The sequence below is a fragment of the Podarcis pityusensis genome (genome assembly GCF_964106645.2).
Source record: "Podarcis pityusensis genome assembly, chromosome: 6".
Lineage (NCBI taxonomy): Eukaryota > Metazoa > Chordata > Lepidosauria > Squamata > Lacertidae > Podarcis > Podarcis pityusensis.
Genome location: NC_138030.1, coordinates 70,324,781 through 70,345,157, shown reverse-complemented (window position 1 = coordinate 70,345,157; position 20,377 = coordinate 70,324,781). Strand labels below are relative to the sequence as shown.

Sequence of the window (20,377 nt, the reverse complement as noted above, 5' to 3'; positions counted from 1 at the left end):
ATATAATTGCACCATCAGTATCTTTGACTGTCCCTGAAGCTACTCATTGATCTTCACATACCCCTGAAAAAAAGAGACAATATGATTCCAGACCAGTGGTTCCCAGCCTTTTTGGCCATGCCCCACCTAAGCATCTCTAAAATCCTGATGCCCTACCCCACCCCGGTTACATATAATTCTTATTATTCAAAAAGTGAACTCCTATTCACATGGAGAAAGCCTAAAATGCCATTCACTGTTAATAACTCATTCTCAAATTGCCCCCCCTTAAAAATCAAATTGCCCCCCTGTGGGGCGTGTGCCCTATGTTGGGAAACATGGTTCTAGACTATCATTGACTATGGTATAGTGCTCAGTCAATCAATATAGCTTTCGCATTCAAGGTTTTTCTATGTCTTTCAGCTATTGGCCAGATGATCCCATTGGGATATTTTGCAGGAGGCATCCCATACTGGTGTGATTTAGTTTGGGCAAAATTGTACATTATGTAACACAGCAGAATCTATTTGTTCACATCACAGAAATGTCCCAATTATATCAAGATCATGGACTGGCCAGTATCAATAATATACCGTTTACATCTGATGTTGGACCTGATGGAATGAATCTGCATGGGAATTGGTATAAGTAACAAGGACAACTCTTCAACAATAAGCAGTGTTTAATCGATACTTATTTTTGCTTATATATGTGGGATTTGTACTATATGTGCCTCCAGGGCCACATTCGCATTTCCAGGGCAGCTTACAATTTCATAATATGAATCCAGAAGTGGCGTGGACTCTGTTTAAAAGACATCATTGTGTAAGCAAGGTGAGAATTTGTATGCTGTGGTTTGAAATGGTGCCCTAGTTTGCTCTGTAACAAGCTTCATCAAAATCTCTGGACAAAATTCTAAGGCACAGCTTTATATCATGACACATTTGTGTGTCGGCTGCAGTGTGTAGGTGTGTTGTGTGAACACTCCCCGCGCTCCTCCCGGGGCTGGAAAGGGGTTACTTTAACCTCCGGTTTGCTAGTAAAACTGAATTACTGTGTCGCGAAAGGATGCATGTCTAAAAAGTGTGTCGCCAACATGAAAAGATTGGAAAGCTCTGTTCTAAGGTATAAGAGAAAAACTGCTGGGACTTCATTCTTTGAAGCAAAACAGTTACTAGGTATTTCATAGATGGAACATCTTTGCCCAAATCAAAATTTAACAATTGTGACCTATTTTCCCAAGCTCCTGTTTAGGAAATTGGCAGATACAGTGGTACCTCAGGTTAAGTACTTAATTCGTTCCGGTGGTCTGTTCTTAACCTGAATCTGTTCTTAACCTGAAGCACCACTTTAGCTAATGGGGCCTCCTGCTGCCGCCGCCACGCTGCCGGAGCACGATTTCTGTTCTCATCCTGAAGCAAAGTTCTTAACCTGAAGCACTATTTCTGGATTAGCGGAGTCTGTAACCTGAAGCGTATGTAACCTGAGGTACCACTGTATAGGGTTTGTGGCAAATACTTTTGATTACGTAATTTGGTGGAGACTTCCATTGACAGGCAGCCCTACTGCTCCCAATCAGTTTCCCATCAGTAGTGATGATTAGCTGCCAGAGCTTAAGCTTCTGAGTGTATGCTTCAAACATGTTTCGGTTGATATAAATCCAGATAACATTTGTGGCACACATGTCATCTTTCCTACACATAGATTACCAGTGCATAGCAAAACAATTATGTCAAAGTTTTGCATGTGTCTTTTGCCATGGTAATTCATTTGTACAACATGCAACTTCATCAGCATGTAGCACCATTATACAGCAACAAGATATGTTTTGAACTTTCATTTAAAAATTAAAGTTCTCGTTTGGTGTAGGAGAGAAGATTTAACATGATGATTCTGTATGTGCTAGGCGGTTCCCACTTCATAGTTAAGTTCTGCATTTATACTCTTTGACATCTGTGTATTAAATTAGATCTCTCGTAGCTACAAAATTAACAGGTATTTATAAATTTCATTTATGTTTAAGTTAATATCTTAAATTCCCTTGATGTTGATGTTTTGTAACTAGACCAGGAATCACCAACTTTTTTTGTGGACATTTTGAGTTCTGGAAGCTGCGGTAACTTTAACCACCTATCTTTTCCCCTTTTAAGTTCTAGACTAGCTTTTCAAGCCTTTTCCTTTGGATCATTGCATTATGGAGCGTCACTTAATAGTGTTACACTTGGAAACTGTAGGGGGTGTGCGCTTGTTTTCGGGGATTCCCTAACTACCTTTCATATTTCCTCCTATTGTGCCTCACTTGTTGCATATTTTCCTACCATCTGCTTTCCTGAGATTTGACTGCCATTGTGCTGCTGCCTTCTGTAAACTTACAGAGACGCAATGCGGCTGCACTTGCAGGACAAACACTGATTGTTGCTAAGTGAATGGCTGTTTGTTGGATTAGGCTCTGAAATGTTTGCACTGGGCACTGTTCCTTTACATCCAGTGAGTCCTTTCAGTAGAAATCAGGGCCCTTGCCTTGTGGCCTGTAGCCCCTATACATCTGTCCCTCCTAGTTCCTAGTTTGGGTTGTTCTTATTTTTATTATGTATGTTGTGGCTTGTATATTGTAATGCTGTGTTGTGAACTGCCTTGAAATCTACAGATGTAGGGAATAATAATAATAATAATAATAATAATAATAATAATAATAATGTCTTAAGGCTTGCCAAAGTCTGTAGTCTGTTCCTACATCAAGCTAGCAAACAAACACCAGCTCATTGGTTTCCGTTCCAGGCTTGTCAATAAAACCTGGGTCTTGATACATAACTTAATCCCGTGAGCCATAGTGGGCTATTATCTACTTCTTGCCTGTAGTCCTTTTTCCTGTGCTACATGAATACGGCAGAAAAGAGAAGAGTGCTGAGAAGGGAAAGTGGCTTCTGTCTACTGCTGCATCAAAAGTGCTCTCCTGCTTTGAGTGTCATATCTTCTTTTTATTGTCCTCATCATTCTCTTGGCTGTTTCTCCTCGATCATTGCAGGATTCAGGCCGTCATGATTTCTCCATATCAGGTGATTTAATTGCCTCAGTTTTTGATTCATCAGTTGCCTGGACATGGTGGGGTGAGGACTTGGTCATGGGTTCTGTTTCCCTTTCAGGATAAGTTACCCCAAAGCCATGTAATTTTGAGAGTGTTCTCCCAGCACTGGGGTCTTGAGACAGAATCGGTGTTCCTTTGATGTAATTCCAACTCCACAGTCAGCTCAAGCAGGAAGACACTTAGCTGTGTAAGGGGCAGCCATCATTTAACATTGATACCAAGATCTCTTTCTTGGGTGTGGCTCAGAATTCCATAATTTCTATAGCAATGGTAGATCAGTCATATTTGTGGCAGGGCATGCTCTTGATCTGGTATTTTATCCAGGATACGAAGATGATCAGGAATGATTGGTAGCTTTGTGCGGCTCCTTTATTATGGACAGATCTTTATGTGGCAGGACTTACAGAGAATCTAAAACTGTATAGGCATGGGGGAATCTATTAACATAGTCCATCGCCAGGTGGATCCCGGTGGTTTCCTGAAAGGTCTTGGGGTTTTCCTACTGCAAGCTAGAAGCTAGGCAAATCCTTGGCCTATTAAGAGCTTGTGTAATGAAGTGACAGGAATGATGACTAGAACAAAGATGCTAGGCTAGAGCAGACCTGACCAATTAATCACAGATAAGATCTGATCTTTGACCCTACTGCATAGCAGTGATTGTGGTGAAGGTACTTCTTTCCAGTTGTTGCATCTGCCATGTGGTGGAGCTGTCCTAAGTGACTACAAGTGGCATGTTTTTAAGACAAAAATGTTCTTCAGATGTCAGACACAGACTCTAGGGACTTTCTCTTCATATATTGTCATGTCCCCCATTTTGGTTTACATAGGCAAAGATATACAATGCCGGTTTACAATTCAAATGATTATAGTTATATATCCTGGCCTCTAAATAGTGGAACTTATCCCCCACAGAGGAATGTGTGGCCTCCATGCCACTTATTTTTGAGTAGACCTTAAAAACCCATCTTTTTCAGAATCCTTTCTCCTAAACAACACCCATTCTCTTGTGTAGCTAGTGCTTCCATTGCTAGTTTTAGGCTGAAATTGTAAGCCACTTTGGGTCAGCCATATTCCAAAAGGTGGAAGGTGGCTGCCTATAAGTAAACAAACGTTTATGTAATGGAGCATTAAATGTAAAGGATATATCCTATTAAAAGTCAGGCTTTCATGGTGAAATATGCTTCATGAGGCAAACAATTGAAACTAATTATTTTTTGTTAGCTGGGCAAAATGTCTTAATTGGAGCTAAGTAGCAGTGAAGGGAAGATAATTGCTATCCTTCCTAAAAATGCATCTGAAGCAGCATCTTGATCTTCAGCTGGCAAATACACAAGTGACTGGTATGCACAGACACTTTTGGTTAGCCGAGGTGGAATATTTGATAATTTCAGTGTACAAAGCATATCTATTTTCAGGAAGTTGCATTTTATTGCAGTGTTGTAATCCTTTTTATGGGGACTTAAACCAAGTTCTAGTTCAAGTGCCAAAGCTCTTTATAAATCCTTTCGGAAAACATTAGCTCCCTTAATACTTCACAAATCTGAATGATCACATTAGTAACGAGACAAACATAAGTGCAAAGTTTAAGGTATGCTACAGTTGTAGGTGGAACTGAATTTTATAATCCAGAATGTAGTTTCCCCCCTTGCTGTATAACTGAGAAGAGCATGTCACTATTTTCCCGTTCACAAATCATAACCACAAGGAAGAGTTATTCACCACTTAGGAATGAATGTCCATCTGTTAGTTATTATCTCTGCAGCACTGCAGCCCCTCAAAACTTAGTACTTGAAAGGATTCTTAAGTGCAGTGGACATCTCCTCTGTTCTAACTCCCCCTCCTGAAATGGGGTTTAACTTTCTGCATTATTAGTAGCAGTAGTACCAAAATTCATTTATATTTTGTGTTTTGGCAGTAATATTTCTGTCAAGGAATGCTCTAATAAAATGGGATGGTGCCCATAGCTGCTTCAGGAAGTACTTCCATTTTTCATTGTATGTTGATGTCAGCATGTTTTGGGGGGGGGGGGGATTTCAAAGTCTGTGTTAAAAGAGTTTTTTTCCTCACGAAGTACAAATACATTGTTCCAGTGAAGATGCTTCAATGGAGCAGTCATGCTTTATCATAGGAGAGTAGACTCAACGGGATTTTCGTTTTTATCTTTAATCACAGACTACAAAAATGCCATTATTAAAACGAAAGGCTGTGCAGATGACATGCAGGAAGGACTGATCTTAGCAGGGAATTTCCTGCTGTCTGAGCTGGCAGGGATGACTGAGTTCACCACTAAGATAATAGCTGGAGGCTCCATTGGAGAGGTATACATTTATGATGGAGGGTTCTGTAGAATGCAGCAGTTTTCAGAAGGATTAGTTGGCTGCCTTTTTGGCCTTCTTGCAAGCCAGTAGGCTCTTTCGGAGCTTATGCGGCTTCTGGTCAGTCATAATGGACAAAATTAAAGCATTAAAATGCAGGCGCAAAGCTCTTGCCAATATTGTCTCTCTTCAGCATCATCGTTTTTCTTGGGGCACAACAGGTAAATCCATTCCATCATGTTGCACTGATGATACTTGTTCAGATGCTGTTTGAAATCCTTTAATATGGTAGTCATCATAGGATAATTCTAGAAAATACAATCTTTTTACACACACACAAACATAAATTGCAGGTGTGTACATCGTGATCTTATTTGTATGCCACTTTTCCATGCTAGAACCATGCTCGAAAAGAGTGGCTCACAACAACGCACAGAATAAATGCAACATTTCGTGATGATGCTTTAACAGTTACAAAGCAGAACACAAAGTCACGCTAATATCAATAAGGGCAAACAAACATCTCATGTTAATAAACACTGAAATAATGCCTAACAATAAAGTACAAAACATCCAAATAGCAGCAAAAACGATACCACCAACCCCAGTTGGCGGGAATGCTGAGCAGGGGGGAGCTTGCCCTTGATGATTCCAGCAGACTGTCCCCTGTATCAAGACACTAGAGCCTCATATTCCTTACAATGGTATTATTGCTTAATTGGGAGGGTGGCACTGTGGTCTAAACCACTGAGCCTCTTGGGCTTACCGATCAGAAGGTCAGCTGTTTGAATCCCCGTGACAGTGTGAGCTCCCATTGCTCGGTCCCAGCTCCTGCCAGCCTAGCAGTTCAAAAGCATGCCAGTGCAAGTAGATAAATAGGTACCGCTCTGGCGGGAAGGTAAACAGCGTTTCCATGCATTCTGGCTTCCGTCACCGTGTTCCGTTGTGCCAGAAGTGGTTTAGTCCTGCTAGCCACGTGACCCGGAAAGCTGTCTGTGGACAAACGCTGGCTCCCTCAGTCTGAAAGTTAGATGAGCATCGCAACCCTATAGTCGCGTTTGACTGGACTTAACCATCCAGGGGTTCTTTACCTTATTATTATTATTGCTTATCATTAGACTTGTTATCTAAAGGTCTCCAGGCAATTAATACCCATTTTAAAACATGCAACAGCCACACAAGCAAAACAGCATAATCTCAGTACATCAGTGTTTCATCTGGTGCTAAAACAATGTCACCAAAGGTGGACCACAAATTCCACTAAAAGAGCTCCTGAACGTGTCACTAAGGAGACCACAGCCTCTGACTTGTGAGAAACTATCTTCACAATCGATCTATCTTAAAACCTCCCACCCAAAAATTTAAAATTCGGCTTTGTAATTCGGAATTGATGTGATGTGATGTGATTTGATTTGATTTGATTGGTCGGTGAATAAAAATTATTATTAAAAAAAAAAAACCTCCCACCCTCAAGGATAAAATTCAAGAACGCCAAATACAGTTGCACCCTCTTAATCGCAAGCCCTGATGGACCACAGAGCAAGGGCCCATTTTGACCAGCACAGATGCCTGTAGGAATCCCACAAGCAATGACAGGAGCACCACTGCCTTCTCCCGCTGTTCTCCCCCAGTGACTGCCATTGAGAGGTGTGTTGCCTCTGATTCTGGAGCCAGTACACGGTCATCATTAACGGTAACCATTGATGAGTTAGGCTGAGAGAGTGCAACTTGTTCCAAGGACTGGTCCAAAAGTGGACTTAAGGTGGGGTGGGTGGGATTTGTTCCTTGAAATACATACTTTGGGTGAGGGAACAAGTTTGTTTTCTCCTGCTCTGGGGCGTAGGGCTTGAGCCAGCGGCTTGAAGTTACAAGAAAGGAGATTCTGACTAAACATAGGGGGGAAATTTCTGACAGGAAGAGGCGTTTGACAGTCTTCCATGGAAGGTTGTGGGCTCTGCTTCCCCTTGGAGGTTTTTAAGCAGAGGTTGGATGGCCATCTGTCATGGATGCTTTAGCTGAAATTTCTGCATTGCAGGGGGTTGGTCTAGATGGCCCTTGGGTCCCTTCCAACTCTACGATTCTATGAGTCTTTCTTTTGTTTATTACTGGTTTTATATGCGGTTTGTTTATGGGATTTTAAAAAATATTAAGTTGGTCTGTGCAAAAATGTGATCGATAGAAGTAATAAAATGGTAAAATATTGGTCTAACATTGTCATTTACTTTGAAACACTTAATATTTGCAACAGTTTTTTGGGGAGGGGTGTTTGAAGTGCCGTGAAATGTGTTGATAGATTTTATAAATGGGACACTTTTTAATTTATGAAAGCAAAGCAAATAGAAGCTGTATTTGAGAGAGAGCAGAATACAGTTAACAGTTTGTTTCTTTTTATGGGGAGAGGGAAGCCAAGAAGGTAAAAGCAAAATATAATAGTAAGTTCCAGAGATTTAGTTAGATCACTACAGGAAAAAACTGTTCTCTAAAGATTCTTTTGCTCTTCGTACTGCACCAAAGTCTTGGCTATTTGCCAAAAACTGTCACTGTCTGTCAACCAATAAAGTTTACTTAAAGCTATGCCTTGGTGATCTAACACTTGAATAATTTACTATCATAAAATAGTTTAAAGTACAAATGTTTTATGCTATGCCAAGCTGGACGCTAAAGATGTTTTGTCTAAAACATGAGATAATGGAAAGTGTATTGTGGCATGTGAATGACTTTAGCCTTTTGGTGGTAGATGTTTGCTTAACCAGAAAAGAATGTGTTGAGACTCTTGCCAATAGAAAGGTATTGCCATATTTTGCATTAAAGTACTGTAAATAAATCAGTAAATATGGTTCTGTTCATGTGTTAATCCACAACTTATGAATGCATTCATTGAATAAGAAATGCAATATACTGTTATCCTTTTTAAAAGGTTTCAGAAAGAGCTGGTCATAATTACTCTGGGTTGAAAGAAACATGAAACCAAATATTTTCATGATGATTGAAGTTGGATTTGAGGGACATAACCATTGCTTAAAGTTGTTTCTTCCAGAACCAGAAAAAGCAAGTTGCAAATTTTTAACATCTTGACTTTTAAAAATCTGACTCCTGACACAGTGTTATGCAATAAGCAGTGAGGTATACCAGTAATATCAATTTAAAATATTGTGGTAACTGGTAAGGAATTCTACAATAGATAATACAGTTGGTGGAAGTCAAGGCTAGGCAACATACTGGGAATCTATTTCAGGCAAATACTTTATATCTAAACTTTTTATTCACTGGATTTAGTAGATTGGTGGCAATTGAGGAATTACAGCTCACTTTGCTTTTTTTGTAATAATTGCTGAGATAGTGTTGGCTATTAATAGCCTTAGGACTTGAAGTTTTCTCTGTTTTTTTTGCTCTTGAAATGTATAGGTCTGGAAGGACCGTAGCTTGCTTATGTAATAATTATTAGGAATAGGCACAGTTAAGTTCTTAGGATTACTTCAGTTATTTAGAAATGCTATGATGATGCCTGCTCCTGGCTTTGAATGCATCCTCCCAAGAAGGAGAAAGTCTCCCTTATATGGAATTGGCTGGCTGATCCAAGTCACATGGATGAGCCAGAACACATAAATAAAATGAGGTTTTCTTTTGGGAGTTTAGTTTGGAGCTGCTGGTGTGAGTAGCTGTGGATTATACTATGAAGTTATGACATTTTAAATTCTATTTCCACAAACAAATAGTTCTTAATTTCGTCAACTAGATTTCTGGTTTTGTTTTGCTACATAATTCTGCCATTCTGGGACTTTCAAAGTTTTGCACATGTATATTGATATAATTTTATCCTACCATTGCCATCTAACTACGATAGTTCTTAATTAATGCCGTGTACACTAAAGTCAGATAGAAGATACTCCGATTACTGGAATTATTATTATTATTATTATTTTTAAAGGAAGCATTTATATATCTCCCTCAAATGACTGAGCTATTTGTAAACATGTGTTCCCAACCTTTTTGAGCCCAGGACACATTTCTTCACAGAAGAAAAACTTGTAATGCCCAGATCACGCAAAATACCTGCATCCCATTAAAACAAATAAAATGGACAAAGAAGCCAGCACTCCCCAAAAGTGGTAACATCCCCCCATTTTTTTTAAATAGAAAATGGGAGAGCCTTGGTGGGCAGCAAAGAAGGGTATATGGGTGCCATGGCTGGGAAGCTGCAATTTTATATAGGCGGCAACCATTTTGCACAGGGGATCTGGTCCCTATGCACATCGGTGCAGCGTGCATTATCACCCCCTGTTATTCCCCGCCCCCATTATACACCCATTTTTCCAGGTCCCAAAGGACCCTCACGTTGCTTGGACGTGCCTAAAATAGTCGGATTATTTATTGGGTTTAATCAAGTCACTCTTGTTACTAGAGGAATATGAAAACGAAAGAATCATAAAAGGGTTGCAGGTGATATATATCCACATCACTTGCAAAACCAAAGTTTGATACATGCCTGCAGCCCAAGTTATATCGAAGAGCCTAAAAATGAACCATTTTTTTCTGTTTGTCTCGAGGCAGAGGCCAACAACCCATCAGAGAACTGCACATTGGTACGGAGTGTTGAGCTGTGGGCATGCAATTGCTGCTTCAAATACTTGAATGAGCTTTGGGGGATTTCCAGTGGCAGCCTGGAATGTGCCTCCATGTGTACAGCACAGCATACAAACTGAATTACTAGAGAGAGAGAGAGAGAGTATATATAGATAAACAGTGGTTTCGATTGACTGGCTCAACAGGTTATGAAATGTTTGTTTTATTTCCAGGAAGCTGAAATTTGGTTCACATCTATCCCAGAGTACACTGATAGCCTCCCTTTCAGATTTTTATTTTCTAACTCTGTCCCTTAAAATGGCGGACCTAATCCTCAATGGCCATGGTACTTCAGAAGGGAAGTCTGAAATGGGAGGTTTTTATGACGTAATCAACAAAACGAGACTTGGAATTACTTATATAGGCCCGTATTCCAGCACAAACTAGCCACATTTTGGACACAATGTTGGATTGCAGAACTGCCCTTTCCTTGGATTTGATCAGTGCAGAGCGCAGTACGGCGTGGGTGCCATAGCGAAGCCAGTCCAGCACCTCCGTGCTTCTCACATTGTCCCTCTTAGTAAATGGCAGCAGTCGGCAAAAGAGGTGTGCCATACCGCCTTTACAGCCCTACCGGCCGCCACTGGATTTGGAGGAGGAGAGATTTGTCGCAATGCCTGTGAATAAGTTTGATTTGCTAACACTTTGAAATATCTGCTTGCCGATAAACTTTTGCAATTACTTTTTCAAAGGTACGAAGAACTGGATGTCAGCAAAGGCCTTCGAGACAATTTGAAAGGGAAGGTTGTCATAGAATACCCAACTTTGCATATTGTTTTGAAGAAATTCCAGACGGATATGGTGATTCTTGGCCACGGTAAGAAACTATACATTACAATGCAATAACATTTTATGCCAACAAGAATTAAGGCTCTTTATCCTGTTAAAACCAGGAATGAGCATCAGCTTGTAAATAATAAAGCATTTCCCCCTGTTGCAATTACTTGGATTATATATATTATCAGTGTATATGTTGATCCTTTCTAGTTAGGTTTTAAGTAATTTAATCACTGTAACACCGTTAGCATTTTATTTACCAGTTTATGATAATGTAAAATAGATCTAAAATGCGTCAAAACCATAGTTCCGAGTTTTTGAGCCATCAAATTTGTTAGGGTAAATAAACACATACCTGTTATATGAATAACCTTCCAGACAATTTTGCAGCATTGCGTTTGTTAACATCTGCAGCTGATTTGTTTTACCAGATCAAATGCCTGCTTGGTAACTGGAAGTTTGAAGGCACCAGGCAATGCTTGAATATTTCTTACAAATTATGGTTGGTTACATAACTGAGAAAAGTTTGCTTCCTCTACTGTGAAACCTTCAAAATACCTTGGAACAGAATTACTCCATTTCTTTTTCCTGGTCATATCCTATATTCCAGAGTCAGTATGCTAGGAAGAAATAATATTTTAATATTCTGCCACATAAATATGTTAATGTTTATATTGGACATGATGGCTATATGCTGCCTCCAGGCTCAGAGGAAGCATGGTCCAGATATCAGTTGCTAAGGCATAAAAGGGCTATTTCATGCGTACGCAGCTTGTGGATTTCCCATAGCATCTGGTTGGCCACTGTGAGAAACAGGATTCTGAACTAGATGGGCCTTAAGCCTGATCTAGCAAGGCTCTCTTACATTCTTGTGACAAATAAGGCATCTGCTTTGCAAACTGCACAGATCTGAACATGCCAAAGTGTTTTTGAGTTTTATAGCCTATACATTTGGCCGATATTTATGGGTAGAGTGGATGCGAAAGAAAAAAGAACAAATAAATCTCAAAAAGGTGGGGCTCTACACAACCTTACCTCTCTGGTCGCTGCAGTAACTTTCCAGTGTGCATAGCAACATATTTTCCTACCATAGACTGACTCCATGTTATACCTAGATACCACACAGAAAAGGCTACCTGCAGACTCCCTTCCTCCTTTGGAAGGAATTTTGCTATGTTTTCAGGAGTTGAGGGTGCTGTACTTAATGGAAGATGAGCTTTTACATGCAGCTGGAACAATGTTTTAATCCCTTGCATTGTATTTTAGTTGTATATCGTGGTATTTTAGTGTAGCTCTTTTCTGTGCAGCAGTTTTTTGTTCCTGATTTTTAATTGTGCGTGGTCTTTGCAATGGTTACGCTTTTGCAACCCATCGCGCAACTATTTGATGGAAGAGGAGGTTATAAATACAAATAATAATTACCGTAACAAATAACAAAGATCAAACACATCAGGGTAGGTTTCAGTGGTAAATAGCTACAGTGTTGCACTGGCAGTGCTGAGCAGGCACAGTAATGGCATACATCTTAACAAGGAAAGATGCCATTGTTGTCTTCTGGAATAAGTTTGGGGCTAAGGAAGTTTTTCTGATATCCTGCTTTGCTTGCTTATGTTTCTATGTATACATATGTTTTGTATATATAACCAGGGTGCAAGGTGGTTTACATCAAAATAACCTTTTTCAAAAAGCTTGCTCTATAAGTGTGTTCAGTAGCTTGAACAAAAAAAAAAAAAAAAGAATTTAATCTAGCTGCTAATAGCATAATGTGGATCACACCTTTCCATTTGTAGAACATGTGAGCACTAGCTAATCTGAATGGGAAACTGAACCTTACAAAACCTTCTTGCTAAGAAGCTGCTGTGAATTGTGCCCGATTGGCCATTTTTTAGCAAGCTTTTGCGTTCCCATGGTATTTTAGTTGCTGGCTATATAGAATTTTTCTATTTTATTTTACATAGATAGATAGTCAGTAGTAATGTGGATATAAGTGCAGGTCACAACCAAACACTTCTAGAATTGAAATATCTGGAATGTTTTTCCTTATGAGACTTTGAAAACTTTGAAAACATTCATGAGCCTATTGAAACAGCAGATTCTTTCTGTTCTGGTCACCTTGGAAAGATCTTGCAGTGGTCCTTGCAATGAGATCACCAAAATTCTGGATTTATATTCTTGTCTTTGAATAAGATTGATATTTCATTAGTTACATTTGTAACTGAGCAATATGTTAGAAAGTATGTGTTTTTCGCTGCATAAATTGACAAAGGACACAACCTGAATTTATATATGCATACACAATAAAATTCCACTTAAAAAGCAGGCAGTGTTCTGCGATGAAAGCATAATAGAAAAAGGGCCCTAGCCTTCAAATTAAAAGTCATTTTAAATCAGATTGTTTACGCTGCTTTATGGGGTTAGTATGGTTGGTCTTGTTTAAAGAAAGTACAGGTGTTCGCCTTTCTGTCTGCAAGCATAGTCACAGCTAGAATTACTAAAGGATTATAGAAGTTATTACAAGACTTAGGGACAAAAACATTTCTTTCTATCTCAGTACTCAGTACATCTCTGGCATATAGATGTTAATTGATTATACACTAGATTTAATGTAGACAAAATGTGACCTCAGCCGTTTCTGGGTGAAGTGCTTTTATTTTCTTGTCTAGATTCCATTGAAGTTATACAGGTGCACACTTGATCCCAGTGTTACCCCTGCTGACCATCTGCTCAGCATTTCATGATTACGTAGCAATTCCCCATTAATTCCATCTTAGTAATATTTCTCTAATAAGAAGCCTTTGGCCTCATATGTACAAAAAGGCACATTGGTGTTAAGCAATGTTAGTTAAGTGAAAATACCCATAAGAAAGATTATGTGTATTTCCTTTGTAAAATGCATTTTATATGTGTGTGTATATATATATATCTGTTGACCTCATCTGAGGAGGGGTTGGTAGGGCTGTGGCAGGAGAATTGGGGTGATCAGGAGGGTGGGAGAGGGAGGAGAAGGTTGACAAACACTTCAGGAAATGATGACATCAGTCAGTCCTGGAACTCTGGACAGCTTGAATCTGTAACATCTTCGCTTTGGCTCAGACTTGCAAACGCTATGTTGAAATGTTGAACTATACAAAAAGGCAACATGTATGCGTCATGTCTTAGTTTCGTTGAAAGGGTTCCAACATGAAACAAGACCAATTCTCAGTAGTGCTCTGTGTAAATCAGAAGTTTTAACGAAATGCCAAATTCTGTTCTGCCTGACATTACAAATGATGGCTGTCATGTTGAGTCTTTCCACCTAGTGACACATCACCACACCCTGTGTTCCACGAATCCAGTTTTGCTTTATAAATACGGTTTCTTATGAGAGCCAGTATGCTGAGAGTTACAGACTAAGATTGGGAACACCCGGGTTCAGCTTTAAAGCTCACCGGGTGACCTTGACCCAGTCGCTATCTCTCAATCTAACTTTTCTCACGGGGGCGGGGGGAGAGATGCTGCCTTTATTCCTTGAAGGAGAGGCTAGATAATAGATACTGTAGTATTGTTCCATCAGTCAGGTGTTACATTGAATATAGAAAAAATTGCATCCTTTCGTCCTACGAAAGAAATGTTTAATAAAATAGAAAAGAAACTCACTCAGGAAAATTCCCTCTCAGTGGTCTTCCTGGCCAACGAATTGCTAGAAGCACTCACTTGAAACTGCACCCGTGGTCTCCGACAGCACATCAGAAAGGAACATTTTTATTATATTTTCATATTGTGATTTGAATTGTTGTGAGCTGCCTTGTGCAGTAGAAAGGAACGTATACATTTTTTAAAAAGAAAAAAGTCTATTGCTGTTCAGTTTTTGTGAGACAGCAGTCACAGGCATCCCGTTTTAAAGAAAGTAGCTCTCTGAGCACCACTTGGAAGCCATCCTCATTGGAACTAGGGGCAAGAAAAAAGCCTGACTGCTCTGTCTAAGGGAGACGGACAAGAATCAGCCAAGCAATCTTTCTTTTTTTTTATAAATAATATTTATTACTTTTAAACCTTACAAAAAGGAGAAAAGAAAAGAAGAAAGAAAAGAAAAGGAAAAGCAAAAAAACAATACAGTACAATATATAATCAATACACAACACAACATTAACATTAACACATTAAACAAAACAAGAGCAAAAACAATTCAAAAAACACATCATACCATCTCAATATCCTCTCTTTCATTCCCTTGTTTCATCGACCTCCTCTCACCTCCCTTTTTGTATTTCATTTCTATTAATTATTTCAGCAAATCCTTTCCATCTTTCTCTATTTTCTGTCATGTGATTATCTTAACATATTTTAACCTTATTTTCCATTAATACTATAATACTTATTTATGCTTAATTCCTTAAAACATTTCTACTAAAGCCATATAATTCCCTCCCAACATTTTTCTAACACTCATTAATTTTACATTATTTCCATATATAGATTTTAAACTTTTTCCAATATTCTTCCACCGTCTCTTCTCCCTGGTCTCGGATTCTGCCAGTCATTTCCGTCAATTCCATATAGTCCATCAACCTGGTGATCTTCTGTCCGAGGCTCTTAACTCTTTTCCAAGTCCCTTCTGCAAGTCGTCTTCATATTTATACATGCACTTTACTTTGTCTTCTCCTGATCTTGTTCTTATTTTCCTTCCTTTGATGCTGAAAAGTGGATCTCGGGGAGATTCCCATCTAGCAATGTTTTTATTCCTTCTCGACAAGTCAGCCAAATCTCCATAGTTAAAACTGAAATTCAAAAAATATTTTCAGTCGTATTTCAAAGTTCCTCCAAGTCTGGCGGTCCCCACAACTCCAGTCTCCTCCTGACCCAAATCCAGGTCCCAAAGGTGAATAAATTCCTGCATGAAGGGATCTATCCAACTTTCCTTCTTCAGTCCAAGAGGGGCTCCAATCCTCAAAGTCTGACTTTCTCTAAATTCAGTCTTAAAAGGCATCAACTTATAATCATCAAATTGTATCTGTAAGGCTGGGGCTCTCTCCCTCTCCACTTGTGCAGCTTTAAGTTCCACAACAACCACTTTCTCCCCCGCCTTCTCCTCAATTTGCCATGTCAAAATAGATCCCTGTATCGATTCCTGAGTAATTTCTGTATTAATATTCACTTTTTGTCCCAAATTAGTCACTTTTTGTTCCAAGTTATCACTTTTTATAGTCCTCGCATCCATCTTCTTATGGAGCTGTTCCAGTGAATCATTAATCTTACATAATGCAACCACTAAGGCTTCTTCTGTCAACATTCTTAACGGTCCAAGGTCAATCCCAGATTCTCACAGTTTTATCTTGCAGGTGGAAATTTCCCCAGCTCAGCTCATGTAACAATTTCAAAAGCTTCCTCTAGGGGGAAACAATTTCTATTTGTATCAATTCTTTTAAGCGCAGTTCAAACTTTTTAAACGCAGAAGGAGACAATGGAAACAATGTATTTCTCTTCTTTAACTTACTGTCAACAAACGATCTATTCACAGTCAATGAGCATATCCAAAACTTCAGTCTTACTGGCAGCCCGTTTCCAGGTTCAGAGCAGTGGTAATTTAACTTTCTTCACTCTCTCCTGCAGGCTTACGCGATCTAAAATTTTCCCCCTCTTCTCCTGCTTCCAAGGGGGGTTTGATGATTTAGCCGCTGGAAGTTTAATCCTTTATGAAAGGCTTTCCAAGACTTTAGCTTGCAGCCTCTTTGCTTCAGTCTATATACAAAAGGGGAAGGCGGACTTCCTGTTTGAAACCTCCCCGTTTCGGTGCCAAATTAAGATGTTTAAAAATCCAATTTTCCGTTCTACTCACGGGTAGTTGTTTTGAGATCAAATTGTCCACAGGAAAAAGTCAGCGCTCTCCGGCAACAGCAATGTGGCTTCACTCCGTGAAAGAAGCAGTCAATTCAAAGCGCCGCGCCACTCACCCCACATCGCTCCAGATCCCCGAAACCGGGTTTCTCCGCGAGTAGGGGAGGCGCAAAAGGTGCCAGCCGAATCCCATGTTCACAGGCTTCTCCCGCCTGTGATTTTTGGTGGGTCCCCGCCTTCGCCGTGGCGGCCAGACCCTAATTTCCACGAAGCAAATTCCTCCCGATCAGAGGAGTTCAGCCATTACCGGAGGCGCTAACCCAGAAGTTGCAATCTTTCACCCTTACACAGCCCTCCTACACTTCCAAACACTCCTCAGAGATTGCAAGCCTATGTGGCTGCACCTCCAGAACTAGAAGCCCAGGTCTAGTCAATAAACACAAAGCTCAGGCAAGAAGTCCAACCCCAGTCCTTCTTGTATTCTGATTAGGGATTGGTTTAGGTGTAACTCCATGAACAATTGGTAGAACTTCGACCTATTAATGATGAACATCTTATAACCCTTTTAAATGTGTTTGGGGGGAGGAGGTTTATTGGTTTGTGGGATTATTTTTTTGGTTCTTGTTCTTTATTGTGTATTTTGTGGTTTTATATTGCGTTTTTCTATTGTGAACCACACCTGAGACCTACAGTTGAAGGGCAGTATACAATTTATAAATGAATGAATGAATGAATGATAGTTACTTTGCAAGTAACTATGTACTGTGGAAATGTGCATTTATTATTCATTTATTCCACCTATTTTTATACCACTTAATCACCAAAGTTTGTAAGTGGTATAAATAAAAATACAAAAAAGCATATAGTAGATAAGAATCCATTTAAATTGAAGAGAATAATAGGAAACATTTGTGGAGGGTGCAAAACCAGGTCTGGGGTTAGCTTAGTAAATATATAAATATTGTATTTTTTCCCCTTCTCTCCTTTAGATGCCAGTAAATCCAACCAGGAAAACTCATCTGAGGAAGAAGGGGAAATCCATGATAGTTCCTGACAAAGCAAAGTCGGATGTGGAGTTGGAGCAACTTGCTTTGCACCTGACTCGTTGAACATATATTCAGCAAATTAGTTTTGAGCATTGCTTTTTATTAATCCAAAACCTACAGCTATTAAAAAGCACTGCAATCTGTTAATGTATGTTCTACATTATGTTCCAATCTATGTTTATAGATTAAGGTGCCTAGCTCTAGCTTTCTTTGTGAAAATCACTGATGTAACAATTACAATTTTACAGGACTCTGTTGCCAATCTTTGTACGCTTGGCTGTTTTTTCCACTTATTGAAGTAGAAAGCTATAAATACTTTTAATAAAACACCTAACTCTCCTTTCATCAGTACAAATATCTGGGTGTGGTAAAGAACATGAAACAGAAGCACCAACTCATAAAAAAAGTATTTGTTGGAATAAATCCCTGCTTTAATATATTGATCTGGATTGCATATAACATTAAGCCAAGCAACAGCTTGGGGTGAGTTTGTAGGCTCCTAGAGAGATTGCAGCCACTTGATCCTTCCCAGTTGTTCTGCTGCTACACTGTGCTTAGACATCATTAGGCTTAACATGTCATCCAAATCTGGGCTTCCAGTTTAGTTCTTTCCAAACCAATCATGAGCTGAAGCCAAGGTTTGGTCTATGTTCTAAGGCTCATGGTTTGCAAAGGAGAGCTAAACCACAAACCTGGATTTGGATAACATACTGAGGCTTAGTGCAGTGCAACAGCAGAATGACCAGGGAGAAGCAAAGCTCCTCTGATCTCCTCGAGCATGCATGCTCACATGCTCATTCTAAGCCAGTCCTTTTTGTGATGCACGAACCAGGCCATTGTTAGAAAGAATTGTGCAAGGTTCAGCCTAGGGCACATCTCGGTAAAAGAATTTCAGGTAGCTTGGCATGGCGAGGCCACTGAGCCCTTAGTGGCTGTCAATCCATGTAGAAGTCACAGAACTAGATGGACCAGTGGTCTGACTCAGTGTTAAGCTACCTTAAAATGTGTGCGTAATTGATTTAGCTTGTAAAAAAACAATGCAGGCAATGTAAATATTAAGGAGAGATTAGTGTTGAATTTCCCTTAGTGAGTTTATTGAAAACAAGAAAATGAGAAAAAGCCAGGGCATCCAGGACTCAGCTACATTCGCAAAGAAAAAACTTTTTATGCATTGTTTATACATTCTAACACTGTGACACAAGATGGCGCTGTGGAGTTCCATTTTTGCTAACCCAATTTCTCATACAAAGTTCGCAACCCATTTAACTGAAATGCTTCTTTTATGGGTCTAGATCCAGCCCTACTCTAACATGCTACTGAAAGATTTTACCACATAGTGAGCCAAATCTGTTGCTCATGATGCAGCAGAAGTGGATGGAATCTAGAAAAATTTTGCCCCATCATGTGCTTAGAAGAGCACCTGTCTGGCAAGATGCTGTTATCAAGGACCAAACTGGCAAGAACTTACCTTAATGTAACTGATGACGTGGAGTCGGGTTCATAGGTAATTCAAACAAGCTTTTGATATCGGGAAGACCCTTTAGGTTGATTGCCCTTCTTTTTACATTGTAAGTGGTCTCTTCCCGTGCTGTGTGCATATGTGGTAAGATCACAGCACAACTAGCTTTTATAAGGTGGTGAACAGCAATCTTTTTGTTTCTCTCTTGATTTATACAAAGCACCTGAAGGATCAGCTGCTGTGTGCCCTCAAAATAACACTCCATAGTGGATTGGTGATGACAGTTGAAACGTGAAGTGAGATCAGTATCTGAAGTCAGTCTTACTTTGGCTGGGTTATGCCCATCAACAGCCTTAATGGTTCATTAAGACTTCAGTTTCTGCCCATGCTAATTTGTGGTTCTGAAATGAGCTAATTTATTAGATAGAAGCCAAACAGTATATGCATTTGAAGCTGTTCAGTATAATATTTGGCCATGGATAATCGCCTGAACTTGAATATTGTTAGCTACCTGATCCATCGGGCTGACCTTTTGCCTCCTTTTATGCTATAAGGAAGCTGTAGACAGTGGTGTGCCATAACTGCATCATAGACTGCATAAATAGACCAGGTGGATCGGGATGGACTTCAGTTTAAATAAAAAAACACAACAAAATCAAGCAGTTGACAGATTTTGGATGAGTACCCTAAAAGTCTTGACAACTTGTTCAACTGCACTGCGCAATGATCTCCCTGAGGAAATGGTGAGCATCTCATTAACTGAGTCATTTAAAGCTAGATTGGACAAAGCACTGGAAAAAGTGCTGCGGCAATAGCAACTTCAGCTCATGTGTTGGTACATTTGCAGCTTCAAAGTACTAAATAAACATTAGCTCATTGTCCTCGCATGAAAGAGTGAGTAAGTATTTATTACAATGACTTTATTGTCTTTGTTTTACCAAAAAAAAACACAACCCACAGGAGGTGGGGTGGTGTAGCAAACCCCATAATTGTTTCAGGGCACATAGAAAATTGGTGCAATACCAAAGCGACAGCCAAACAATTCATGTGGTCTGTTTACTAGATTAACTGCCTGTTCAGAGGACCCCAAGGAATAGTCTATGAGAAGCTGACTTATACTGAGAGAGACCAACAGCCTGGCTGGCCAAGTATTCTCTGCAACTGACTGCAGATAGCTGCCCAAGATTTTAACTAGTAGTCTTTCCTAGTGGGGGGCGCTAGCAGGACAGGGAAGGAAGATTGAAATTGTGACTCTGTCTCAAGCCTACTTCCTGAACAA

The 20,377-nt window shown here is 39.7% G+C and overlaps 1 protein-coding gene across 1 annotated transcript in view; it reads left to right on the top strand.

Annotated features, from left to right (window-relative positions):
* Positions 1–17,978, top strand: part of ZNHIT6 (zinc finger HIT-type containing 6) — a 39,638-nt gene extending 21,660 nt beyond the window's left edge. Inside the window, exons 9-10 of the mRNA XM_081008812.1 lie at positions 10,695–10,819; positions 17,583–17,978. Of these exons, the coding sequence (XP_080864938.1) occupies positions 10,695–10,819; positions 17,583–17,647 (190 nt within the window). The 3' untranslated portion in view covers positions 17,648–17,978. The remainder of the gene's footprint in view (positions 1–10,694; positions 10,820–17,582) is intronic.
* Positions 17,979–20,377: the final 2,399 nt, after the last annotated feature.